Source organism: Aspergillus affinis (assembly GCF_023601865.1).
Source record: "Aspergillus affinis strain CMG 70 chromosome Unknown NODE_7_length_541545_cov_85_609384, whole genome shotgun sequence".
In the NCBI taxonomy this organism is placed as follows: Eukaryota; Fungi; Ascomycota; class Eurotiomycetes; order Eurotiales; family Aspergillaceae; genus Aspergillus; species Aspergillus affinis.
The window spans coordinates 393,764-420,301 of record NW_026515788.1 but is presented as its reverse complement, the minus strand read 5'-3'; the positions used below and the strand labels follow the sequence as shown (position 1 = coordinate 420,301).

The window sequence follows — 26,538 nt, the reverse complement described above, 5'->3', positions numbered from 1 at the left end:
GCCCGACTCCGGAAGGGGACTAGCCGCTCCCGTGACGTGAGTATCAGTCAGCAGCGGCCCTTCACGTGACCCCAGCCACGCCCTTAACGGGCCAATCAGCAGGGCGCGGGCGGCCTCGTTGCGGCTGGGCAACCATTAATGCCTTAGGTTCTCCCTGATAATACCTGGACTTCCGCCCGCCGGACGCGCTCCCACGCTCTCTTTCCCTCTTTTTCCCACCTCCGCCTCCCAAATCAACCACAAGCGACTCGGTTGATCCTAACCCAACCACCCCCCTTCCGAATCACGGACGCGGTGGATACTCTTGCATTGGTCTCTACGCGATCGCTTTGACTCGCTTCCTTTCGGATCCCTCGCTACGTGTTGCCGTTCCCTTTGCGACACCCCTTTTGAAGCGGGCTGTAGGGGCGAAACACCTGATCCTGTTGTTTTCTGGATACAGCGCGCGTCATTAACACCTGGGTTGCTAGGGACTCCCACCACCACCCCGCATTGCGCGGGCTTTTCTTGATTGGCTTCTTTTGTTTCAAACCTTCTTTGGGATAGTAAATTGTCTTGTTTTTTTGTGTACTCTTTTTCTGCCCTTCATACCTGCCGCCATGTTCTATTCGGAGACTCTTCTGTCGAAAACCGGGCCGCTGGCCCGCGTTTGGCTGTCGGCTAATCTGGAGCGCAAACTGTCAAAATCACACATCTTGCAGTCGGATATTGAAAGCAGTGTCAGTGCCATCGTTGACCAAGGACAAGCGCCTATGGCTTTGCGATTGAGTGGCCAGCTGCTGCTGGGTGTGGTCCGGATCTATAGTAGAAAGGCGCGCTACCTCCTGGATGACTGCAACGAAGCGCTGATGAAAATTAAAATGGTATGTTACTTGGAACCATGATGTCGTAGAAGCTCGAACTGTACTGATGCTTATCAACTGCCATAGGCCTTCCGGTTGACCAACAACAATGATCTCACCACCACCGTCGTCGCACCTGGCGGAATTACTTTGCCTGATGTCCTTACAGAATCCGACCTGTTCATGAACCTCGATTCCTCCTTGCTCCTACCCCAGTCACTCAATTTGGAGCCGGAAGGAAAGCAGCCCGGATCATCTATGGACTTTGGTAGTCAACTTCTGCCCGATAGCAGTTTCCGCCGCTCTGTTTCCCAGGAACCGCCACGCCTTGAAGATCATACTCTAGTCGATCTCGACTTGGGAGAAGACGAGACACCGTTGGGTCATGATTTCAGTATGGAAGTTGGTCGAGATGCTCCAGCCCCACGTCCTGTCGAGGAGGATCTCTTTAGTGATGCTGGCAAATTCAACGACGTTGATCTGCCTCTGGACCTCGGTGAAGATGATGCTCCCTTGGATAAAATGGACCTCGGCGACGATGGTCCTCAAGACACACTCCTTCAGGCGGATGACACTCTCGATCTCGGCGGTGACGACGGCCCGGTAATTGATGGCGACAAAGCCGACGAATCCGACCGTGATGAACTCAGCGATATTGATGATGCTGGCATGGAGGAACTTGAACAAGCTTATGGTGCTTCTCACCTGGGAGCAGAAGATGTCGAAGGAAGAGACTCGGAAGAAGCTCAGGTTGAGCAAGCTCAACATGGCCAGCGCTCCAAGCGGCGCAAGGTTGAACTACCTCCGATGGAGGCTGATGAGAAGATCACCTACAGTGGCGCAGAGATCAAGGAACTGCGTGAGATGCACGCCGAAATCATTAAACCAACATCGTCTTTGCCCCGTGACCCGGTTCTTCTCACCCTTATGAACATGCAGAAAAACGGAGATTTCGTGTCGAATGTGATGGGTGGAGGTCGTGGACGTGGCTGGGCCCCCGAGCTCCGCGACTTGCTGTCATTTGACGCCGTGAAAAAGGCTGGCGAACTCAAGAGGAAACGCGACAGCGGCATCTCGGACATGGATATCGAAGCGGCCACTACCCCTGCGTTGGAGCTGGGTGAAGAGGAGGCAATTGTGCCGGTTGACGAGGGACTCGGTCTTGACTCGACGTTGAATCAGCGGTCCGAGATCGAATTTCCCGGTGACGAAGAGGAGCAGGGTCTGCGTATGAGTGATGACGAGGGCATGAACCAGCCATTGGACGACTTTGACGATACGATCGAACCGGCGGACAGCGGGCCGGTTTCAATCGGCACCAAGCATGCTGTTCATATCCTGCGCGACCGCTTGGGAGAATCTGCGGCCGAACAGAAGAAGAGCGTGAAGTTCCAAGAGCTTCTGCCAGAGAAGAAGGCTTCCAAGGCCGATGCTACCAAGATGTTTTTCGAAGTTCTAGTGCTGGCTACCAAGGATGCCGTTCAGGTCGAACAGCGATCTGATGCCGTTGGAGGACCGCTCAAAATCCGTGGAAAGCGTGCTCTCTGGGGCTCGTGGGCCGAGGAGTCTGCCGGCGGCGAGTCTGCCAGCCAATCTGCTCCGGCAACCGCTTAGATGATGTCTTTCGTTCTGTACAGTTGGTCGCGGTTTTCTTGTTCTTTTCTTTTTGGCTGTTTGACCTTGCCCAACCTTCTTCGGCCTTTCTTTTCCCCTTTTTTCGTTTGATTTTCTCTTTCATTTTCTTGTGACTGGCTTAGTTCTACTCTGTGAAGACCCCCTTTGTATTTGGATGCTGGCCCTGTTTGCTTAATGAATTGGTGGAGTTTTAGGAGTCAGTTTCAAGGAGAAAAGGTGGTTCTGGATTTGATTCTTGCGATGTCCAGGATTGTTGGATTTCCGGGGCGAATTGGTTCTGGATGATTAGGTAGCTTTTACCTTAGTAGTATTATAGAAGCGAGTCACTGATTCCAATGACATCCTTGATCCCCGTAGTCGATGCACGTGGCCCGGCTTAATTCTCCGATTCCCGCCCGTTCCTTTACCTCCTAGTACCTCCTAGTACCCCCTACTCTTCATATCTGATCATGTCGACTGCTCTCTTATGTGTACTCGTACCTACGATTGTGAATATGAACTATCAATGGCCCACATAAAAAGCATGGACATCACTTAGTCATGGACCCAGCTCTAGACCCGACGCCGATAACCCCGAGGCTAAGGATCATATCCATGGATACTAACGCGCAAGTAGTCAAGTACTCCCTATGATCAGCGAGATGGGTCAACTAATCTGACCAGTTAGCTTCAGACTCCCTCAGTCCTTACGCCGTCGCTGTGACTTAAGAAAAAAAAATTAGTTTGCTTTACAGGCAACTTTTCCCTCCCCTAGACGACACAACTAGCAACATTTCCCGACAGTGTGTCATCCGGTGGGGTTTGGTATTCGCGGACGAGTGATATTATCCCTTTTGCTATTAAGCTCGACCTCCCGAACGTACTTTGATCCTCTTTTCTTTTCGTTTTCCTGGGGAACCGGTCTTTGAGTACAATTGAACCAACCATGTCTGCAGCGCAGCCGGAGAACATGACTTCCCGACAAGCTGCTAACGCCGAGATCGATCCGCCCGGGCGATCAACCGACGACGAAAGAAGCGATGCAGGCATTTCCGACCAGGAACAATCGGATGATGTCAGTACCTATGCGCCAATCAATGCCGTGACCTCTGCAAGTGATGCGCGGATGCAGAGACTTCATTCAACTTCATCCCGGCCTGTTGAGCGCAGCTGGTCTCTCAATGACGGTTATAGCTGTCATACTGCCGACGAAGAGGCAGGGCAGAAGGTTCCGGACGAAGTGCAGGGTGAAAATGCTGATGAGTCCTCGGCTTTTGTTGTTGGATGGGACGATAACGATCCCGTGAACCCTCGCAATTTTAGCACCTTTCGACGGTGGATAATCGTCATCATTTGCTCGCTGGGTTCATTATGCGTGTGAGTTCAATTCAACTAGCTTGGCAGCTAATCTCCGGGCTGATCTTCTGTCTGGAAAGAACCTGCACTTCCTCGATGTATACTGTCACCTATGACCAAATAACGGAAGAATTCAATTGTTCTCGGTTGGTCGCGACGTTAGGACTATCATTCTTCATATTTGGCTTGGGTAAGCTCTAAACGTTCGTCGTTTTGTGGCTGCAACTTACTAACAAGACCTCGATGAAGCGGTTGGCCCCCTGTTCCTTGGGCCCTTGTCAGAGGTGGGTGTATCCCTGTTGAATTCGATTGGTGCTGCTAACACAGGGTAGTTTTACGGCAGAAGATATATCTATATTATATCATTTACTTTCTTCCTGATTTGGCTGATTCCATGTGCCGTGGCTCAAAACATCGAGACGATGATTGTATGTCGGTTCTTCAACGGCATTGCAGGAAGCGCATTCCTTAGTGTCGCCGGCGGTACAGTGGGCGATCTCTTCGCCCGTCACGAGCTTAGTGCACCGATGATGCTATATACGGCCTCGCCTTTCGTTGGCCCCGAGGTTGGACCATTGTAGGTTTCCCCCCGAGTTGCCGCCGATGAGCCGTCTTGTAGTGCGGAGTGTTTTCAGGCTGCTGACGATTGATCATCTCAGGGTGGGTGGATTTATAAACCAATATACCACGTGGTACGTCAATTCTGGAGACCCTCTTTCTAGGACACAGAAGTTTTACATTGCTGACTCCGGCTCTTAGGCGCTGGACATTTTACGTGCTTCTCATTTGGACAGGTATATTACTCATCTCAATCATTGTTCTTGTCCCCGAAACCTACCATCCTGTGTAAGTGTATGCCGTTGGCAGCAGTCCCAAGATTCCTTGGATGCTTTGAGTAGCTACTGATAGAGAGTGGGCAGACTTTTGAGACGCAAGGCGCGCCAAATACGCAAGGAAACGGAAGACGACCGCTGGAAGGCTCCAATCGAAAGGCTTAATCGCTCAGTGCCCCAGACGGTTCTGCGGTCCACCTATCGGCCCATGCTACTTCTTACATTAGAGCCCATGTGCTTGAATCTTTGTATATTTTCCGCCATCCTTTTGGGCATACTATATCTCTTTTTCGGCGCCTTTCAGTTGGTATTTGGAAACGTGTACGGCTTTGTATTATGGCAGCGTGGCCTCTGTTTTCTTGGTCTATTTGTGGGAATGCTCTTTGCTATCTTGTCCGACCCGTTTTGGCGGCGTATTTATCAGCGCCTGGAGAAGAAGCATGAGAGGGCGGTTGGAAAGGCCGATGACTTTCAGCCAGAGTGGCGGCTTCCCCCAGGTGCGTTTGTTGATCTGTCATTGGCATTGGCGCCTAGAGAACGATGATGATGATGCTAACTTGTGATGAAAAGCAATCCTTGGCGGACCTCTTGTGACTATAGGACTATTTATTTTTGCTTGGAGCATTTATCCTCACGTGCATTGGATTGTACCCATCATCGGGAGTGCATTTTTTGGAGCCGGGTAAGTTTCCAACAAGGCCGGTGTTCGCCCATTCTTTTGGCTATCGGTTTTCAGCCCGCATGAGATTGCGCCTGTTGGAAGGAGATGATTGGTAATGATGTGTACTGATTCCATTCCTCGACAATATCTAGCACGATCCTTGTATACTCGGGCATTTTCACCTTTTTGGTTGACGCATACCCGACATTTGCTGCAAGTGCTCTTGCAGCAAACAGTTTTGCCCGGTCGCTGTTTGGTGGGATATTTCCTTTGTTTGGGATTCAAAGTAAGAAAGCAGCCTCCTTTCCTCTTTCTGGTCTAAATTGCCTGCATGGCATGGAGAGTGGATAAGTGTGCCCTGATCTGTCGAGTTCAGAGTTGTTGGAGAGGTTATTTTTGTCCCTTCGATCAACAATTCTTTCTGTTGGATTTCTATTCGGAAGACTGGGTGGATCGAAACTTGACATGTCAATATGATTTAACACACGAGACCTTGACCGCCAATTGCTAACCACCGCATGCAGTGTATAACCGATTGGGATACCACTGGGCAACTTCATTGTTGGCCTTTCTGACCCTGGCCATGACACCCTTTCCGTAAGTCCTTTGGTTTCATTACGCGTATAAGGATCCCACCCTCTTTTCTTTTGGTTGGGCGCGAGCGAGGACAGGCAGTCTCCTGCGTAGAAATCCTGCGGCCCTAATAGATGGGAGCCTTTGACGTCTTTCGACCTCGATTGCGCCCCCCGGTTGCACTGGATTTGAGGAACGGCCTGTGGGACACGCGTAGCATGCTTTCCAAGGTTTGGCTAACAGCGATCATTGGGGAATAGGTATATCTTTTTCAAGTACGGCAGTCGAATTCGCAAGAAGAGTCGATTTGCGACGCGGTAGATTTGTCTATTTCTCCGCTTTGAACCAGGGTGACATCTCCACATGGGTTACGAGGAGGCGATGCTCGTTTTGATTTTCCAAGATGTCTGATGATGGTTCTCGTTTATGTTTCTGCGGCTTGCAGCGCATTATCAAAGAAGGACAGTGACTGGAGACTCCTTAAATAGGGATATACGGAGTATATACGGAGTACATTGATATATAATGCACATAGTGTCAAGTACACACTACGAGGTAGCTAAGCCAGACAAAAATAGCACCCAATGCAGAGCTGGACGTCTCCCATGCACGACGGCGTTCGACAGCGGTCGATTCATCAGACCGCAATTGCCGCGTGTACAGCTGACGGCCAGCCGACGGAGCAGGCGAGGCATCCGTCGTCTAGATCCATGCTTCAAGCCCTTGCGACGGGGACGATGCGATGCACGGCCATGCTCGCGGCCAGCCATATGTGTAGAAACACGAACCAGGGAAGACAGCCTCGGGATGAAGCTGGGATGGCGTCGAGATGGACAGAGATGATGCCTGGCAGGAGTGGACCGAGGCACTCTCTGGCACAAGATCCTCGGGTGACTTCGGGTGGAAGGCATGAGTCAGCATCCCGAGGCCACCCGACAGTGAGGAACAAAAATGGCTCATTCTCTTACTTTATTTTTAAAGACAGATTTAATATTATTACATCAATGAGAATGCATGGGCGGAGAGGGACTGTCTCGATTCTGGGATTATCACAGGCATCGGCATGTGAACAGTCCCTGTCTGATCCATACATAGATAGACATATAGGTATACTACAGCTATACTGAAGAACCGGGAAATTGCCAACTCCCGTAAGGCTGCCGTTTCTCGCGTGGCTCTTTCCCCCCTCCAGACCGTTTCTTCTTTCATAATCGAAATTTTAAATAATAATAAACCCCATAAAAAAGCAAGAGAGAGAGAAAAAAGCCCTCATATTAGGCGACGAGATCAGGCCAATGTTGATAATGCCAACCCTTTCGCGGTGACCACTCCTCCCTCTGCTTGCGGTCGTTGGACACGCGACTCTTGACTCGTGTTGGTCTCGCTCCTTTTTCTCTGTTCCTTTTTTTTTTTTTTTTTCTTTCTTTTCTTTTTCTTGCGCTCGACAGACCGGGATCATTGCAATTGCAGGCAGTTCTTATTATTCATTGATCGCTCATTTGTCTCCCCCGCGTTCGCGCTCTCTCCTCCAATCTCCCCTCCCCCCTCTTCGAGAAAATCTCTCATCTTCCTTCGCCTTTATATTTGCCCGAGCCTCTTCCCCTTCTTTCTTCCCCTCTCGATCGATCTCTCCTGCTGGAATTTCCCCGCAGTCCCAGTCCCAGTCTTTTTTTGTTGCTCGCTCCACTTACCTTGTCTTGCGCTGCGACAATTGATTTGACTCATGATAAAAAGGGACAAAAGGAACGCCGAGGGAAATTTCCTACATGCCGTGTGACTAATACCGTGTACTGGTCTGGAATTCTGAATAGTGAATTTTGAAACTTTTTTCTTCTTTGCCTTTCTGTTTCCCCTTTTTTTCTAATTTCAAATCATCGACAGGGGAAAGGAAGAATAAAAAAGAAAAAAAAGAAAAAAGAAAAAATCGCGGATTCCTGCATGGAAATTCGGTCAACATTCCAACTCCAACTGTCATCTTTGAAGCTGAGAGCTGCGAGCTGAAAGCAGCCTGACTGTCAGACTGAGCACGCAAGGTCCCTCCTCCACTTTTTGCGACCGGTTCCGCCGTTCGCTCCATTTCCTTCGACCTGTTTTCCGACCCGCCTCGATCCTGGTTTCTATGCCCTCGGTCCGTGAAAGAACGGCCAATTTGCTGTTACTGCCCGACTAGACGCGTGACAGTCTCCGATTTGACTCGTCAAACTGGACTGCAACCCGTGTACTCCTTACGCGCCGCGCCGAAGTGGTCTTGTACAGCGCGAGAAGAATAGGTGGCAAGGCGGTCCCATTGCTGCGACTCCCTCTCAACCACAAAAGAGCCGGCACCGTTTCCGATCATCCCCCTCCTCCCGCCCGCTCCGCCATCGCTCACTCATACGGCGCAACGCTTTCACTCGGACCGGTCGCGTCTGTCGCCTGCGGACTTTCATGTCGAGATGAAGGCCGAACATCAGGATAATAGCTCCTCGGCTTCTGCCGATCCCGGCGGGTCTGTGCAGGGTGTTGAGGATCTTCGAGAGCCCTCGGAGCACCCCAAGAGCACGACTAATGGCGGCGATAACACGCCAGTGGAGAATGGCCAGAAATTCACCAACGCGAAAGACCCGTCGCGTCCGCGGCGGAAGAAGGCCCGACGGGCTTGCTTTGCTTGCCAGCGGGCGCATCTGACTTGCGGTACGCTATGCCTGCCCCTGTTTTAAACTCCCTTGTTGTACCATCTTTCCCGTACCTATAGATGCCTTAGGACATCAGAAGGCGTTCTCTTGCCTGCGCTTTTGGGACGCCCGGTGGAGCGGTGAAGACCGGAGACTAATTCAAAGCTTTGCGATTAGGCGATGAGAGACCATGTCAGCGGTGTATCAAACGAGGCCTCCAGGATGCCTGCCACGACGGCGTTCGCAAGAAGGCCAAATATTTGCACGACGCGCCCGACGGAGCCTTGATGCCTGGAATCGGAGGTAACTTCTACGGCAATACGATGCGCAACAGCCTTCCCTTGTCGAGAAACGGCGCCAATGCCGTCAATGCAAACACACCGCAGAACTCGGCCCCAAGCTTCTATCCCACGCCCCAATCCAGCTCATATAACGTCTACCAAGAGAACACTCTTAATCAGAACTCCTTCACCTCGCAATCTCCCATGTCTCCGACTTTCAACTTGAAGACCACGCCGACTGCCCGAAACAACAGTCTGTCGTCTACCGGGGGTCAGCAACCGCCCAGCGCAACCGTTTCGGGGGCGGCCACCCAGAACCAGAACCCGCTGGCCGGACCGTTCTTCGATCCCAGTGACCCGGCTCTGTTCAACTTTGACCTGTCGAGCATGAACTTCGAAAATCGGTACGGTGCGCTGGAATTTGGGATGCTTGGACACATGGCGACGGGTGCCGGAGATTCGCCCAGCGACTCCGCCACGCAGCGAGGGTCGATGGGACGCAGCGGATCGGCCCAGTTCTCAAATACGCCGATTACCGGTACGGCCGCCTTCGGGGACAGCCCCGGGGGCCAGCAGCCGTTCATGTTTGGTGATCCCCTGCTCAACGAGTGGTCCAATGGCCAGTCCTCGGGTCAGCCGCACATGAATGTGGGTGGCGTTTACCCCCATTCTGGCCAGGGGAGCGTGATCCCCGGGCATCTGTCCAAAGCCGACGCGCCCCATGCGTTCGCCATCGAAAGCGGCCCCCCGGCAAATTTCGCCAGCCCCAGCGCGACGACTAGTCCTCACATGACGACCGGCTTCGACGAGGCGACATTCCACGCCGCCGTTGCGAACAATTCCAACGGTCTCGTCCCGAATGGACAGCGTCCGACGATTACAACGCCGAGCCTGAAGCACCAGAGCCTCCAGGTGGGCACCAAACGACGTCAGCGCAACCCGTCGTCCATCTACGAGAATGTCAAGGAGCCGTATGCCTACACGAATCGCTTCCACAATTTGACCGCCTTCATCCAGCGGCGCTTCCCCCCGCAAAAAACCCTGCAGATCGCCAAGGCACTGGCCTCGATCCGACCCTCCTTTATTGCTACGACTAAAACCTTGAACCGCGACGATCTTATCTTCATGGAGAAGTGCTTCCAGCGCACACTTTTTGAGTACGAGGACTTCATCAACGCGTGTGGCACCCCGACTATCGTCTGCCGTCGGACGGGGGAGATTGCAGCAGTTGGCAAGGAATTCAGCATCCTGACGGGATGGAAGAAGGATGTGCTGCTGGGCAAGGAGCCGAACCTGAACGTCAACACCGGCGGCACCGTTCCGGGATCAGGCGCGTCCTCCCGCAGCTATACGCCGCGCAGCTCCGCCGGCGAGGCCACGGCCCCTGGTCGGCCCCATCCGGTGTTTTTGGCGGAGTTGTTGGATGACGATAGCGTCGTCGAATTCTACGAGGATTTCGCGCGGCTTGCCTTTGGGGACTCGCGCGGCAGCGTGATGACCACGTGCAAGCTGTTGAAATACAAGACGAAGGAAGATATGGAACTGGCGCAGTCGGATGACCACCAGCGATGGAACAACCACTTGCGCAAAGGCGGCATCGCCAGCGAAGCGGGGATGAACCAGCTGGGGTTCAAGGATGGCAAAGTCGAATGCGCATACTGCTGGACAGTCAAGCGTGATGTGTTTGACATTCCCATGCTTATTGTGATGAATGTAAGTGATGCGAGAGCTTGACAGAGCAAGATGTGTTCATGAATGAGGCTGACCGTTCTAGTTTCTACCATGTATTTGATTTTTTATTTATGGATCACGCAGGGATATACGTCTCTTACGCTCTAATCAGTTCATACGGCTCATACTCGGAAGGGATCATAAAAATGTCGGCTGTCTGTGATTGTTATATGTGGGTTTCGTTCCATCTCGTTTTTATTCTATTCCTTGTTTCCTTTTTTATGTCAGATGGGACACCCTGGGTGTCGACATCTTTTGCATTGGTACATATTTTTCGGATGATTCCCTCGGAAGCTCTCGACATAGCTTCTTTGTTTTCTCTTTTCATGTTGGTCTTTGTTTGTCTTGTTCTTGCCTTGATAGTTGCGGATTGATCGATCCGTACGGGTAGCACTTTTGTACATATGTACCTCTACATACGGGACCGGATCTGGCTTGCATGAGGTTTGCGTGATGTTTGACTACGGGACGAATGCCGGAAATGCCACATGGTGGTTCGCATCCAAGGATCTCCAAGTATCCAAATATTACCGAGTATAGTAGAAACGACACCCGAGGCAGAAATCACATCACCTCCGGACCAATTAGGAAGGCGCGAACCCCGCGTGGCCGCTTTATCGATAAGCAGTCCCGTTCCGGCAGGACCCCACCGCCGCTTTTCTTCTCTTCCATCGCCTTCTCTTCCTCTCTCTCCCCTCATTGTTCTGACTCCCACTACCTCACATCATTCCCGTCGATCCTGATCTTCCCCCCCCGCTGATCCGATTCTTATACCATGCGACCAGACGGTCCTCGCGATCCCGTAACTGGGCCGGACAGCGGCCCCGAAGCCCCGTTTCCCGTGCGCTTGTCAGGACCCGTAATCAAAGGGTTCGGACGAGGGAGTAAAGAGGTGAGAACCCGATGGATGGATCATTGATCTATAAATACCCCCCTGCGGTTTGTGCAATCGAGGCCGGCTAATGGTGGGCTTATAGTTGGGTATCCCCACGGCCAACATTCCAGCCGACGGGCTCTCGGACTACCCGGATCTCCAGGTCGGGGTGTACTATGGCGTTGTCGCCTTGGATCCTTCTACTGAGTCGCCGACGTCGACGAACATACTTCCTGCCGTGTTGAGCATCGGATACAATCCGTTCTACAAGAATACCACGCGATCAGTGGTATGTTGCGACCAAACGAAGTATAACCATGATGAGAGGAGACCCAGGAGAACTCACGCTCGCTGATAGGAAATTCACATCATGCCACCACTCTCGTCGCCCTCGCCTACGGCCACCGGGGAGCCCGGCCACGTGAAATTTCACAAGTTACCAGACTTTTACGGCACCAACCTGAACCTGCTGATCCTGGGATATATTCGACCCGAGTACGACTATGTGTCGTTGGAGGCCTTGGTGGAGGACATCCGGCTGGACTGCGAGGTCGCACGACAGAGTCTGCAGCGACCGACGTATGCCTGCTACTTAATCGGGGAGGAAGGGGGATCGGAGACTGTGACGGAACAGCGCCAGTGGTTGACGGGGTTTTAAGACGGACATGAAAAAAGGTTGAAGGAGGGGAAAAATGATGGGACCGCGGAAGGAGAACCACCCTATTGCGACCCTCCTGCATAGACTGTACAGCAGCAACAACAACACTAGCTCAGAAAGCCCAGAAACCATGCATAAACGAGACCACAAATTCCTATCTGTCTGCCTATGGCCTGCATCAGCCCTATCTTGGCTCTTGGCGGCGGAGACCATTGCGGAATGCCAATACTCGTCGACGTCATTGTTGTCCTCGCCAAGCGCTCCGCGGCTGGATTTAAACCCTTTTCTTTTCCCTGGAATGCGTCTCCTGAAGTTGACTCACTTGTGAGACTCCCTATCGTTGCCTGCCCCCGGAGAATGGACCGCCTCCGTCAACACATCCGCCGCCGCCGTAGCAGCGCCAGCAGCTCGCTCCTGCAGCCTCCGATGTCCCCGACATTGAGCTATGACAAGCAGAAAAATAAGTCCATTAGCGAGCCCCGACGGCTCTACATCGCCTCTAACACGCCCGACTTCGATTCCAACGTTATCCGCCGCTTCCAGGATGAAGGGTTCGACGTCGAATACCTACCTTTCGTCGCATCGGTGACGGACGAACCGGAACGTGAACGCAAGGAACTCGAGAAACTTCTGCACGAACGCGAGGATGACCTGGAGCCGGGAGAACGCTATGCGGTGGTCGGTATGTGTTTGCCTCCGTTCTTTCAACGGACGGCGCGCCTTGACTAAATATCGTTGATAGCATATCACCGACCTGCCTACCTACTTCTTTCTTCTCATCATCAGTCGGCCTCAGCCACCAACCCCTTCCCTCGACTCTGTGCCTTGGTGACCTACTATCCCGAGCCTCCCAGTTTCCTTCTCAATGGGCAGCACCAGCAGCAACAGCACCAGCCGCAGGAACCCTGTGACATCATCCCGCAATCCACCACCTCTTCAACCACCAACTCCTGTTACGCTACACTCTCATTACTTCCCATTCAAATCCATCTTGCAGGCCCGCATCCTGCTTCCCTCCACGATGATTACCACAGCCATCCGAGCAAAAAGCGCCACCGCTGCCATCTCTTCTTTTACCCCGAGTCCGACCCCGGATTCGCCGAGTCTACCTCTAAAATGTATGACGGCATCAGCTCGCGCCTCGCATGGAGCCGCGCCCTGGACTGCCTGAAGCGCGGGTTCGGATGGCCTGGCGGCAACTGGAACGTGCCCGAGGTTGAGACCGTGTGGGAGGAATACTGGCGTAATCTGTTCTATAACAACCGGAATACTAAGGAGACCGATACGCACGCTACTCAAGCCTTAAACCTAATGGCAGGTAGCGCAGGGCCATCGCTCGGCGAGAACGACGGCTATCATTCAGACCTGACGACCGAACTGCATGAGACCGCGTCGGTCAATTGCGTTCCTACCATGATTGGCGGTGAGGTCCCCTTGGTCTTTTGTTTTCTTCATTCCTTACCTCTTCTCCACATTTACCCCTAAAACCAGAAAGAGCGAGGGCAACCCACTGACTTGATCGAAGGAACCACGCCGGCTTCTATCATCGCCTTCTACACCACCCAATTCTTCCCTTCCGGACCTTCCTCACAAAGCATCCGCCTACTCTCCCGCACTATCGGTCCCAACCGCATCGTCGACGAGCTGCTCCTCACTTTCATCCACACCGAGGAAATCCCCTGGCTCCTGCCGGGTGTCCCGCCTACCGACCGCCCCGTACGCATCCTTCTCGTCATGACGGCCCTGTTTGCCGCCGGAAAGATCGCCCGCCACAACATTTACTGGGATCAGGCCAGCGTGCTGGTGCAGACCGGCCTGCTAGATCCGGCGCTCGTTCCGGCCGGGTTCCAGGCCACCGGACCGAATCGCGCGGGCAAGGAAACGGTAGAGAGAATCCCGGTGGTTGGAAGCGAAGGGGTCGAGAGGGCGTTGGGTTAATATTTCCTTCTTTTCTCCCACGTGATGTGTCTGTTGATCAATGCTTTAACTTTAAAATTGTCTTGTAAGGGGTTAGGATCATCGTGATACCCTGCAGTTGTATATAGATCGACGTTTTTTGAGCACAGCCTGTTAGGGCTGATTGTGGAGCTGGCCAGATCGCCCAGCCCTGATTGGTTTACTTGGATTGATACTACCGACGAACTACGAGGGTCAAACCATTCATCCCATGTGTTAGAAAGATCTCGATAAAAAGTTTCGAAATGATTCCAAATAGGACGTTCTCAATGAATGCTCGCTAGTTTATTTTTCTTCGTTTAATGCTTCCAATATTTCCATGTACCTTCAAATGCCCCGTATTCTGACAAATAAGAGCAAACCGATCGAATTAATGCTGTCGCAAATTGATGATATCGCTACTGACTCCTCCTGCGCTCTTCAGTGTCCGAAGACTAGCCTCCTGTGCAAGTGGGATCACGTCTTCCACCGTGCCTGTGCCTCTGCCCTTGGCCAACCCCGTGATGACCGCTCCGAGAAGCGTGTCGCCCGCGCCGTTGACGCTGACAATATCCTCGTCCTTCAGCACCGCCGCCGGAGGGAATAGCCTCATATACACGCCGCCGATCACCTCGTCGGTCGGCGGGGCGCGTGAGAGAATGTACGGGGCGGATTCGGGAGCCGTCAGACGCGGATCACCCGGGCGGAGCAGCTGGGTGACCAGCACGCCCTGCGAGCCCAGTTTCGTGATGAGGCAGGGGACGTAGGGTAAGAGCTGGATGCTTTGCTGCGGGATGCCCTGGTCCACCAGGACGGCGGAGGTTATGGCCACGAGGCGGTCCCGGGACCCGGATGCCGACATGCCCATGGCGTCGATGATGCGCCACCAGCCGTCAGATTCGAGAAGCCTGTTCTCCCGCGCGGCCATGTACATGGCTGCCAGCTCGTATTGATTGGGAGCGGCGAGGCTGATGCCGTGGTCGGGGATCGACGTGGAGGGTGTGATGACGGCGTTGGCGCTACCAAAGAGCCGGCGGCTTTTCGCCGTGGACACGGGCTCAAAGGCGACCCGGGCACCGTGTTTCTTGGCCACAGTGACCCATTTGGCCAGCACGTCGGGGTTCCAATTGGCGTCGACGACGACCCATTGGGGCTTGGTGCGCGCGATCATGGGCTCCCAGAACCCGTCGAAGTCGAGAACGTGCTTGGGCAGCTCCATGATGCCCATGTCGGCCATGGCGAGAACCAGGTCCTTGGTGGCATCGTTGACGGCGATGTACTGGGCCGTCCGGGCGCCGTCCGAGGCAGGGAGGATCTGAATGCCTTGGGTTGTGAGTCCCTCCTCGCGAAGGGTTGAGAGCGCGGCACGGCCGCTGAGGTCTTCTCCAACAACGCTGCAGAAGAGAACGGAGCTTCCGAGGTAGCTGGAAGCGATAGCCACGTTGTGGCCCACTCCTCCAAGGCTCTGGGAGATGACGGCGGGATTGGACGTGTGCGGAACAGGGGTCTTGCTGGATTCTCCCGCAAAGGGTGCATAGTCACAGGACAGGTCAATAGCAAGGGAGCCAGCAACGAGAACATCGGCCTTGTCTAGCTTCTCGGTGGGATTCTCACTGGTCGAGTGGAGCTGCACCAGCTCTGGCTCTGGGGTTGCTTGGTCAGCCTTCACAGTGCGGGAAATTGCTGGCATATGTCTGTGCGGGAGACCATCTCGCAATTAGGGATATTTGCTTTTTGTATAGAATAGGTCGATGGAGATCTTGTTGAGAGACAAGCCTACTTACCGTTCGTTAAGCGATCCCTGGGACTGCTCCAACTTGGAAAGCTCCACGGCTACTTTGGTCGCTCGCTGGACATTTGCCTCGACTAGGGCTCGGTTGGCCGTGACACTCTTTCCACCACTGAGTTGTTTGATCTTAGACAGCACAAATGGCGTGTTGTCGCTTCCGTGGAAACCTTCTACATCAGCCAGTCGGAGGGCCTCTTCGATGATTGAGTCCATTTCACTCTTGGTAATGGACTGTTCTACCGGCACAGGATTGGCAAAGTGCATTCCAGATGACAAAGGAAGCTTGGTTTGCGCGTCTGATAGGGTTTGGATCAATTAGTGGGAAAACTCGAATCAAAGACAATACTACAAGGGAATGCTGCGCGGGTCATTCGAGCTTACAGATTATGGCCGCCGCCTCGGCCTCGTTTTGGATGACCTTGGGACTCTTGATGCCACTGTCCCGGGTGAAGAAAGCCGGAAAATCCACAGAGCCCTGGCGACCATCGGCAAAAGTTCCGACGCAGACACCCTCCGTTTCGAGGTACTCGAGGGTCCGGGGGATGTCCAAGAAGCTTTTACATCCGGAGCTAACGACAGCCACCGGGGTTCGTCCCAGCTCCGTGAGATCGGCTGTGCAATGCGTTAGAATAAAATTGTTAGATCTCGTTGAGTAATCGTACCAGATATATCCATGGAGTTTTCCCCACCGCGATGAACACCGCCTACGGACGATTAGCTTCCACCACAAGTTTGGAAGTGTAAAGTTGCCACATACCAAGACCGCCGGTGCCGAAGACTCGAATACCAGCCAGATGGGCAAGGATCATAGTGCCCGAGACTGTCGTGCCGCCGTGAAGCCGCTTACCAGCCAAGCCCTATGGAACAGTCAAACCACACGGTTAGCTAGATAGGTGGGGAGGATCGGTCGACCTACCAGACCACATATGTAGCCCAGGTCTCTTCGTGAGACCTTCAGAGCATCTTTCCTCTCAGCAGTCGAGGCCAGCTCAATTAGCTCGTCCGCCGACAAACCAACTCGGGCTACACCATTGAGGATACCAATGGTTGCGGGGACACCGCCGTTGACTCTGACGACGGACTCGAGAAGCTCGGCTAGGGCGACGCTCTCTGGGTACGGAAATCCTAACAGGGAGTCAATTGAAATTTCGCGGAATGATATATGTCGTCGCAAGCGCACCGTGGGTGTAGATAGTCGACTCCAGCGCCACGACGGGCTTCCCCGTTGCTACAGCATCACGAACTTCCTCGGAAACATTCAGGAACTTGCTTGACAGGAGGCTGTGGTTAAAGCGCCGCTGAGGGAGCAGCCGGGAATAAGCCGACCGGCAGCAAAGACGTGCCGTAGCCCGTGAAGGGAGCATATTGAGTGAGGAGAGAGGGAGGGATGAAGAGGAGAAGAGGAAGAAGCGGCGCGGAGAAGGAATGGATGGATATAACTACTCAGTCCGGCTTAGTCCGGCTTATCTCGCGGGTTGTACCCGGTGGGTCCCCGCCCCATACTGTTTGTATGGTAGCGGTACCTCGGCGGTACATGGCACGATTAGGGCCTCGTAGATGCCATCTGGATTGTGGGTGTCGGTATGAGATGAACCGGACGGGACAGTTTATTGTTCTTATCATGTATTCTAGGCAGAAATCCTGTCAATCTAATTCTATGTCGACTGCGACGGCAAATTGACCATATTGACACGACCAGCGACGGCGGTCTTCCAGGCGGTCTTATTTCGGAATGATTCTGGCTATAGCTGCTCGATAACCGAGTCTACACTGAGTAGAGCTCCTCTAAGTCAGGATCCATGAGTAGTGAAGATCTAGATATCCATAAAACCTTTCGTCATGACGAAAGGGAGCAGCGCAGGCCGCAAAGCTCGGCGGAGAGCTGCCAGGGCGCTTAGTCATCGCCACGGTGTCCACATCTCGAGATGCTTCAAGTCGCAACCCCCTCGACCCTCTTCCATCTGCAGCAGCATTCCGTCACAATGCTTGCCCTCTTCGCCGTCCTGCTATTCTGCGGGCTCCCCTGCCTGGCCTGGGCCCAATCCTTCGCCCAGGTCTTCAAGAATGTGAACCTGGTCCGCAACACCAACCTGGAGAAAGGCTACGTCCGCGAGACGGTCAACGTGGTCGTTGAGAACGTCGACAAGAAGCCTCAATCCCAGTATTATATCCCCTTCGCAACGGATCTCGTTGATAAAATCGGTGGCTTGGAAGTCCGAGACAAGAAGGCCCCCGAGAAAGGCCGCTTCGACGTGGAGGCTGTTGAGTCGAGCTCGTCCAAGTGAGTATGAGCCAGCGTGGCTCGTCCTCGTGGCCACGATTGCGCGCCCATTGAGGCTCTTCACCCGGACAGACGCTGACTATATCGACTATAGCGGTGATTTCCAGTACTACTTGGTCCAGTTCCCCGAGCCTGTCGCTCCCAAATCCCAGATCACCCTCGGAATCTCCTACTATGTGCTATCGACGCTGAGCCCACGCCCGGCCACCATCGGCCAATCCGATAGGCAATACCTGACGCACACCTTCTCCGCCTACTTCCCTTCAGTCTACAAGACGGTGACCCAGAAGACGAAGCTGAAGCTTCCCAGCACCAATGTACCCGGCTACACCTCGACCAAGGGTCTGAAGTCCGGTGCGGATCCCGAGCGTCAGGGCACGACCTACACGTACGGGCCCTACGAGACCTCGGACGTCGCTCCCGGCACCGTCTACCCGATCACCATCCGCTACGAGTTCACCAAGCCTGTCATCACTGCGTCGCTGCTGGAGCGGGATCTGGAAGTGTCCCACTGGGGCGGCAACCTGGCGACGGAGGAACGCTACTGGCTGCGCAACAACGGCTCCAAGCTCGAGAACCAGTTCTCGCGGGTTGAATGGACCATTAGCAACTACCAGCAGCTGCCGTCGTCGGCCATCCGCGAGCTGAAGTACCCGCTGAAGCCTGGCTCCGTGGACCCCTACTTCATCGATGACATCGGCAACGTCTCCACGAGTCGCTACCGCCCCGGCAAGGCTCCCAACCGTGACGGCTTCCTGGAGCTGCGCCCCCGCTTCCCGGTCTTTGGCGGCTGGAACTACAGCTTCCGCATTGGCTGGAACAACGAGCTGTCGTCCTTCCTCCGCCGGGCCGTCGCCAGCGCCGACTCGTACGTGCTCAAGGTTCCCTTCATCGAGGGACCCAAGGCCCTGGAGGGCGTGCAGTACGAGAAGGCTGTCGTGCGGGTGATCCTGCCCGAGGGCGCCCGCAACGTGCAGTACGAACTAGTCGAGGGCGATTCCAGCAACGGTCTCCCCGCTGCCGACCAGATCGAATCGCACATCTCCAGCCACAAGACCTTCATGGACACGCTGGGTCGCACCGCGTTGACCCTGACGGTGGAGAACCTGTCCGACGAAGCGCGCGGCTCCCAACTGGTGGTAAGTAGTGTTTAAATCTCCTCCCAACCTCCCTCCCCAAAATAGCTCCGACCACCGACTAACGTAACAAACCTATTCTAGGTGACCTACGACTACTCCACCTGGGATGGACTGCGCAAGCCGGTGACCATCACCGCCGGTCTTTTGACCGTTTTCGTGGCCGCCTGGGCCATCGGCAACCTCGACGTGAGCATCAAGAAACGGTAGATCTGTTTTCTCTCTCTCTGTCTGTGCGTGTGATGACAATGTATCAATCAATCAATTGCTCTTTCTTTGTATTCGAAATTCCTTCAATTTTCTTCCTGTTTTATACCTGGACAATTTAAAGCAATTGCATTGAAATCTGCCCTACAGAATAGAATCCTCATATATTCCGTATTTTGTTTCTGCTGTCATGCATTGAATCCTATCTGGTACCCAAGGATGATCGATGAAAGCATCTCGATTTCTCTACTGAAATCATAGATGGGAGAATATGAAGAGGGAATAGATCAAAAGGACAGCCATCGCATCATAAATTACACATTGTACACATCCCCTGGAGCCACTTCAGCCTCCCCTTTTTCTGAAATTTATTCTGCTCGTGTGTTCTTTGAAATCCTCTAATCTAGAGGACAAATCAACCAATCAATAAATGAACGCCGGACACCTCGCAAAATCCCAACCTATGAAGAAAAGAAGAAGTAATGTTGATGTCTTGAGTCTTGGGCGATCTTTAAAAACTAAGATTTCCTTCGGAAAAAGGAAAAGGGAGGGAAATGTGAAGATGGGTGAAATGAAGGCTAAAAGAAAAGGTAGACCTGGAGAGAAGAAAAGGAGATGAATAGTTTTATGAGTCTTCGAACTTCCTCTTCACCCCATTCCCGTTCGCATGTGGCGCTTGTCGGGCGGCCCTCCGTTTCCGCTCCTCGTCTTCCATCATTTGCGCCTGGCGTCGTTTCCAGGCGGTCTTGATGGCCGGCGCCAAGCGGATGAGATCATCCTCCGTGACGCGGTCCTGGATACTTTCGAGGACTTTCTCGACGGTGGAGATGTGGTTCGCGTCGGCCTTGTCATCGCGAATGCGGTGGAAGCGCCACCGGCCTTGCTCGTCCTTGGAGCACTCCACGATGGAGTCGTCGAGGGGCTGCCCGAGCGCCTTCATCTCCTCCCACTGCGCAGGAGTGACGAACATCTCGCCGAAGAAGCGGTACTCGTTGGAATTGAGACCGACGAACAGGTGGAAGATGGGCAGGGCGTCGTAGTCCGGGTAGGGCTCGGTGATGCCGTCGGCCTCGTCATCGGAGTCAGGCTCCAGGGTGGGGAACTCGAGCCGCAGGCGGAAATCGATGGTGTTCTCGGCCGGGGGCTTCCACTTGAGGATGTGCTCGTCGGTGCCAATGCGATAGGGGGTGCTACGACAGGTGAAGATGAGGCCGTCGTTGCCGTGGATTTTCTTGACCTTGGGGATGATCTCGCGGAACATCATCTCGATGCCGTAGCTGAACTGGGTGGATTTGTCCTCGACGGCAAAGACGCGGTGCGCCTTCTCCTCGGGGAAGCGCTCAAAAAGCGCGTTGTAGGGTTTGAGCACCTTCTCCTTGAAATACGCCAACCGCTTGTCCAGCGTGCGGTGCATCAGGGGTTGTCCGTCCAGCACCAGGCAGTCGAAGACGAGGTACTTCAGCTGTTGCGTCCCATCATCATAGGTATCGTTCACCAATTCGCCATCCACCAGGGTGTCGACATGAAATGACTGGAAGGAGTCGTCGCCGGGAAGTGGGAAATGCAGGCCCGGCACGTAACGATAGTCGTTCTTGCGGTCGATCAGGTAGTGGATTTCCGCATTCCCAGACTCGGGGTCCCCGCGCGCAAAGTACATCAGGCAGCGGATGCCGTCCGTCTTTTCGCAAACATAATAGTCCTGACGCTGGAGCTCGGTGAGGTGGCGACTGGAGAAGCTGACAGGTTGTGCGCCGGGGAAGTTGAGGTTGTTGCGGCCGAGGAGCTGAGCGACCTCGCGACGGAATTGATCGGCCAGATCGTGCTCGGCTTTGATGCCGACGGCGTCGAGATCCGGGACGGAATTACTCATTGCGACCGCGGGGATGAGATAAGTTAATATCGGTAAGCAGGGTGGGCAGAGGTCGTAGGTAAGTTCGTTTGATTTGCGAGAGAGAGTAAGCTAGACTCTCAAGGGGAAGGAAGGTCACGATGGCGAGACAAGATCTAGCGGGGATATTTTCTAGATTCAGGAGCTCTCTCGCCCGCAGGCGCAGAAGCAATGTACTTCTGCCGGGGTAGACGAGGACCAGTAGAAGCGAGTGAGGGTGCAAGAAGAATTCCAGGGAGAAGTGGGATTCTTTGTTTGAAGCGGATCGTCGAGAAAGTCTCGATTTGGTCGCGATTCCGCACATGATGTCAAGGCAACGAGGCAACGAGGCAGTAAGGCAGTAAGGCAGTAAGGCACCCGTATGAGGCAGCCATTCGTCCGGTGAGGTCAGTATACTGTCCGGAGTAGATCACGGAGTATATAGGCTATCTATTGACTATACTAGAATTTACTGTGCAAGCAGACATAATAAACCCACAGTATTATTCAAATACTAGGATATGTTCTCATGTACAATATCTGGAGTTATTCTTCACTCAGGAGTCAAATACCCCCCTGTGAAGACATACAATAAAACAAAACTAGACAGCTAAAGGAATCGACAGCAACTAATTTACAGACATCCACATCCCAAGAGACTCAGAGGGTATCATTATTTCAACACAAGTAAACCAGACCCAGACTCCTATCGCAGAAGCTCCCAGAATAACGCTACAACAGAAACCAATTTCGAGATAAAATGCAAAGCGCCGTCGTCACTTCGTTCTCTGCCGGGCACTTCGCCCAAGACAGAGAGGCCGCCGTAAGGGAAAAAAAAAAAAAAAAATAAGGTTTACGAGCTGGCCATCACCGGCAACTTCTTTGTGGCGGTTGCGGGAGTCTTCCCACCTGCGTCGGTAGCGTTTTCTGGTGCACTGGCGGAGACAGGGGACGTTGTCGAAGGTAGGATATCAGCCACAGGCTGAAACGGATTGCCTTCCGCCACGGAGGCGTCGCCGTTCGAGAAAAGACCGCCGCCTCGAGAACCGCCCAGGGCATGCGAGAGCATCTCTTTGATCCGCACGTACTTGTATTTCTGCTTGGTCGTCATCAAAGTATGGGTGGCGAGAGGTACAGGGGTGGAGCGAGTAATGCCTGCCATCACGGCGTCTTTCTCTTCATCCGAGTCCACGGGGCCGTTGTTTTCCAGATCATCCTGTAGAGGAGCATTGGCATCGATGGCAGCCTCTGTAGAGATCTCATGTGTTAGCTCTGAACAATGCAACATCCCAAGACGACCCCAAGACAACACTTACTTTGCTGACGGGCCTGGTTCTTCTTCTGATAGGCCTGAAGCAACATATCGTACGGCAGCGAACGACCGGGCACGCCACGCTTCGCACCCATCGAGTGACTTTTACAAGTGAGAGAGCGAGCGCACTGAGCGCCATTCGGCAAGGTGACACCGCACTGCTTCTCGACGTCGACCGGACCCTTGGGCTTGGCTGCCTTGGGCTTGGGCTCCTCCTTCTTTTTCTTTTTCTTGGGTTCCTTGTCTTTCTCGTCTTCGGCCTCGGTCTTGCGCTTCTTACCCTTCTTGGTGCCATCCTCCGCCATGCCCTTGACGGCGCTCTTCTTGGCGCTCTTCTGGCCCTTCATGGAGTCGTCGCCCTCGCCGCCCGCGGCCTCCTCGTCGCCGTCCTTGTCGCCCTTCTCCTTGGCCCGGTTGGCGGCGTCGCGCGCCTCTTTCTTGCGCCGTGCCTTCTCCTGCTTCGCCTTGATACAGCCGCGAATGTGCTCGGCGGCGCCCTGCTTGAGGACCGGCCTCTTACAGGTCTTGCAGATGACCGTCTCCAGATTATCTTCCTCGCGCGGTTTGCCAGTTGGGAAGGCGGCCATGGTTTTCTCGTCGATTTCCGGTAAGATGGGGGAGGAGCCTGGAGAAGCTGGGGGGTCTATTTATGCCGGTAAACAGCAAGCAGTTAGCCTTTGGTCCGATTTCCCGGGTCTTTCCAGATCGTTGTATAGCCCAATGCCGCGCACCCCCGGTCTCGCAATTTGCCCTCTCCCTCCCTCTCTTTCCAAGGATCGAGGCTATGGAATGGGAACTCGAGACAAATGACAAGGTTGATGACAGAGCACTAGACACTCACCATCGGCCTTCTTTTTCCCCAACTTCGCCGACTTCTTCACCTTGATCTTGGTCGGTTTCGCATCCTTCTCCGAAAACTTGTATCCCGACGCATCGACCAAGGTACCCGCCGACGACGCTATCGATGCAAATCAGTCAGTAAGATCTCGCTGCCGGAGCTTGGCTGGAGATAAGACCAGGTTGGGGCTGGGACAACGGACCTTTGGCGTCACCGTTCGTAGCCATGATTACCACAACCGACCCGAAAGGGGAGTTTCTGTCGCCACACTGGGAATCAGGGAGGCCAGAATGAAAGAAAGATAAATCGACGGGGACAAGAAAGTCCAAACTCGACTGTTGCGTCGTGATGGGGGAGGGCAGCGAGATCGATCTGCCTGATTTCCCGATAGCAGGGAGTCCGGGGCGCTCCGCATTGGGGCGTCACGTGCCGCCATACAAAGGGCGAAGTCGAGTCCGTCGAAGATCAATTCCACACAATGAACGCCAACACAAAGGACGGGACGAATGAATGAATGGGTGTTGTGAAGCAGGGGAAGGATGGCGTCAACCTCGGTCCTCTATTGGCCATTCCCTGGTGCTGTCATTGTTGATTCAGTTGCTGCTGCAGTCAAGACAATTGCAATGAATGCTCCACTCTCCATCCGAGTTGTGTCACAGCGCCCGATCGAGGACACCGCTAGTATTACGTGCGGTGGATTGAATCCATGCAAGGTCCATTAATAACTATTTATTGTACAATCGTTGGAATGAGGTATGCCATGCATGCTGTACAGTAGAGGGAATTATACCCATTCTCCATCCATTCATCCCACACGAGAGAAACACAGGCTGCTGTTCGTCCCCCCGAAGCCAAAACTGTTGGTCAAAGCCACGTCAATCCGGCGTTCTTGCGCCTTGTTTGGAGCATAATTGCAGTCGAATCCATTGTCAGCTCGCTCCAGGTTAATTGTTGGTGGCATCATATTCTAAACCCACGAGTTAGTATGGCTCTCTCTCTCTCTCTGTCTGTCTTCGATGGACAGCTGCCGGCACATACCTCGTGAATAGCCAGAATAGAAAACAGCGCCTCTATAGCACCAGCACCGCCCAGCAAGTGGCCCACAGCCCCCTTGGTGCTGCTAACATTGACCTCTGCCGCGTGCTTCTTTCCTTCAGGCCCAAGAAGGAGAGTTTTGATCGCAACGTTTTCTGCCGCGTCACCGACAACGGTTGACGTAGCGTGTGCATTGACGTAGTCAACCATGGACGGTTGGATCTTCGCGCTTCGCAGGGCCTTTCTCATAGCCAAGAAGGCACCCTCCCCGTTCTCCTTCGGCGCCGTCATGTGGTGGGCATCTCCGGAGCAGCCATATCCTTTCAGTTCCGCATAGATCTGGGCCCCTCGCGCTTTGGCGTGTTCTAACTCCTAAAGAATGACGGTCAGAGCCCCGAGAAGCCATACAAGATACTCTTTTTTCCGGCAAGCACGTACCTCTAAGACGACCATAGCTGCACCTTCTCCAACCACGAACCCTTCGCGGTCGGCATCAAACGGTCTTGACGCCTTTTCGGGGGCATCATTGTGGCTGGTGGCAAGACTTCGCGCCCGCGCAAAGCCCCCGATGGCCAAGGGGTGAATACACGACTCAGCCCCTCCGGCAACCATCACATCCGCATCCCCGCATGCGATAAAGCGAGCTGCGTCGCCGATAGAATGTGCGCCGGTGGTACAGGCGGTTGTTGCCGCATGGTTAGGGCCCTATAGGGTTAATCTTTCGGTTCCAAACTGGTGAGGTTGGTGTGAGATCGATCACTTACCATGAACCCATATTTCATGGAGATATGGCCAGCACCGAGATTGATCAGAAGCTTGGGTACGAATAAAGGCGACACTTTTTTATAGCCCTATGAAAAATCAGTGATGATAGCTCCGACAATATTAGCCTCAACAGACTGACTGACCCCTTTTTCATACGCCGTGACGGTGTTATAAATCTCGTCAAAGTTCCCAATGCCTGACCCGAGACAAACCCCCTGGGCACTCGTTAAATGGCCATACGTAAACCAAAAGTTGAGGCACGTAAAACATACCGTCGTCTCTTTTTGTTCAAATGTCGTAGGCATCCAGCCGGCATCCGCCAAAGCTTCTTGCGAGGCAACCAACGCATACTGCGCGAAACGAGCCATCTTGCGCTCCTCCTATACCGGACATCAGCTCGGCTCAACAAAACTTCGCAAACCCGGGAACCTACATCTTTACTTAACCACTCCGAAGCCGTCCAGCCTCCATCCTGCTTCGTCCCCGAAGGCACGACCGCCGCAACCTGACAGGGCAAGTCGGCAAACCTGGAATCGCGATGGCGAACATTGACAATGCCGCAGTGACCATCCAACAGGCGTTTCCAGGTGCGACGGATTCCTATAGAAAACGGGCGTCACTTAGCGAACCGAGCGGTCTAAGCGGCAACGTCTGGGTGCGTCATGCAACGACGGGAGAGCTTATCGTGTACAACTGCCTTTCCGGGGTAATGTTCCAACAGGCGCTTTTCTCCCAAGACCTTCCCCTTCGGGACGGAAGTGGGGAGCAGTGGAGCTCGATGATTGGAGGCCGCCAGAGAGGAATTGCGCCGGAATGAAAACAGACAACGAAGCGATGCAGCGAATGGCATTCATGATAGAGGATAGGCGGTTGATGGTTGATAACCGGGAGAATGGGATAAACATACCTACTCCGAGGGGGGTGACCGCGCCGAGACCTGTCACGACCACACGACGCATGGCATGCTGTGAAATCGAGTTGGGTGGGGATGAAAGAGCCAATGGTCGAGGCGGATAGAAGAAGGCAATGAGAGGAAGATCAAGTCGGAGAATGTCGATGGTCAGCAAAGGCAAAGTATGAGAGAAGAAAGCGAAGAGACGAAGTGGAGAGAGTGAAAAAGGCCGAGAAGGGAAGGTCCGGACGACGTCACGGCCTGAGGCTGCAAGGCCCACTTCGCCCCGATTCGATTTCCATACATCGGAGGACTACTTATACTTCATCCCTCCCTTGCGCTTATGTGTTCACCCCTCAACTCCCCCCCGTCCCATCCTTCTCCGAGGCCTTTCTCTGTCGAGC

The 26,538-nt window shown here is 53.7% G+C and overlaps 8 protein-coding genes across 8 annotated transcripts; 5 read left to right on the top strand and 3 right to left on the bottom strand.

Annotated features, from left to right (window-relative positions):
• Nucleotides 1–599: 599 nt before the first annotated feature.
• On the top strand, nucleotides 600–2,456 carry KD926_010409 (kleisin alpha; the record flags this gene model as incomplete). Its single annotated transcript, XM_053095894.1, has 2 exons — nucleotides 600–863; nucleotides 930–2,456. The coding sequence occupies 2 exons, from the start codon at nucleotides 600–602 to the stop codon at nucleotides 2,454–2,456; spliced, it is 1,791 nt and encodes a 596-aa protein (XP_052960067.1).
• Nucleotides 2,457–3,402: 946 nt separating this feature from the next.
• On the top strand, nucleotides 3,403–5,189 carry KD926_010408 (MFS transporter; the record flags this gene model as incomplete). The annotated part of the gene is made up of 7 exons (XM_053095893.1): nucleotides 3,403–3,833; nucleotides 3,893–4,002; nucleotides 4,062–4,096; nucleotides 4,145–4,389; nucleotides 4,472–4,504; nucleotides 4,572–4,658; nucleotides 4,733–5,189. 7 exons carry the CDS (start codon nucleotides 3,403–3,405, stop codon nucleotides 5,187–5,189), a joined length of 1,398 nt encoding a protein of 465 aa, XP_052960066.1.
• A 3,125-nt stretch (nucleotides 5,190–8,314) lies between these two features.
• KD926_010407 (uncharacterized protein) lies at nucleotides 8,315–12,077 on the top strand (the record flags this gene model as incomplete). Its single annotated transcript, XM_053095892.1, has 4 exons — nucleotides 8,315–8,552; nucleotides 8,711–10,527; nucleotides 11,523–11,708; nucleotides 11,778–12,077. 4 exons carry the CDS (start codon nucleotides 8,315–8,317, stop codon nucleotides 12,075–12,077), a joined length of 2,541 nt encoding a protein of 846 aa, XP_052960065.1.
• Nucleotides 12,078–12,245: 168 nt separating this feature from the next.
• On the top strand, nucleotides 12,246–14,015 carry KD926_010406 (dienelactone hydrolase; the record flags this gene model as incomplete). Its single annotated transcript, XM_053095891.1, has 3 exons — nucleotides 12,246–12,759; nucleotides 12,820–13,500; nucleotides 13,603–14,015. 3 exons carry the CDS (start codon nucleotides 12,246–12,248, stop codon nucleotides 14,013–14,015), a joined length of 1,608 nt encoding a protein of 535 aa, XP_052960064.1.
• Nucleotides 14,016–14,403: 388 nt separating this feature from the next.
• Nucleotides 14,404–17,165, bottom strand: KD926_010405 (pseudouridine-5'-phosphate glycosidase/carbohydrate kinase family protein; the record flags this gene model as incomplete). The annotated part of the gene is made up of 7 exons (XM_053095890.1): nucleotides 14,404–15,706; nucleotides 15,797–16,097; nucleotides 16,183–16,413; nucleotides 16,464–16,505; nucleotides 16,559–16,658; nucleotides 16,718–16,926; nucleotides 16,982–17,165. The coding sequence occupies 7 exons, from the start codon at nucleotides 17,163–17,165 to the stop codon at nucleotides 14,404–14,406; spliced, it is 2,370 nt and encodes a 789-aa protein (XP_052960063.1).
• Nucleotides 17,166–17,726: 561 nt separating this feature from the next.
• Nucleotides 17,727–19,428, top strand: KD926_010404 (dolichyl-diphosphooligosaccharide--protein glycotransferase subunit OST1; the record flags this gene model as incomplete). The annotated part of the gene is made up of 3 exons (XM_053095888.1): nucleotides 17,727–18,082; nucleotides 18,177–19,221; nucleotides 19,303–19,428. The coding sequence occupies 3 exons, from the start codon at nucleotides 17,727–17,729 to the stop codon at nucleotides 19,426–19,428; spliced, it is 1,527 nt and encodes a 508-aa protein (XP_052960062.1).
• Nucleotides 19,429–20,050: 622 nt separating this feature from the next.
• On the bottom strand, nucleotides 20,051–21,295 carry KD926_010403 (mRNA guanylyltransferase; the record flags this gene model as incomplete). The annotated part of the gene is made up of 1 exon (XM_053095887.1): nucleotides 20,051–21,295. The coding sequence occupies one exon, from the start codon at nucleotides 21,293–21,295 to the stop codon at nucleotides 20,051–20,053; it is 1,245 nt and encodes a 414-aa protein (XP_052960061.1).
• An 850-nt stretch (nucleotides 21,296–22,145) lies between these two features.
• On the bottom strand, nucleotides 22,146–26,201 carry KD926_010402 (uncharacterized protein; the record flags this gene model as incomplete). The annotated part of the gene is made up of 11 exons (XM_053095886.1): nucleotides 22,146–22,540; nucleotides 22,609–23,247; nucleotides 23,446–23,562; nucleotides 24,268–24,409; nucleotides 24,481–24,849; nucleotides 24,916–25,182; nucleotides 25,242–25,328; nucleotides 25,386–25,457; nucleotides 25,515–25,622; nucleotides 25,676–25,842; nucleotides 26,150–26,201. 11 exons carry the CDS (start codon nucleotides 26,199–26,201, stop codon nucleotides 22,146–22,148), a joined length of 2,415 nt encoding a protein of 804 aa, XP_052960060.1.
• Nucleotides 26,202–26,538: the final 337 nt, after the last annotated feature.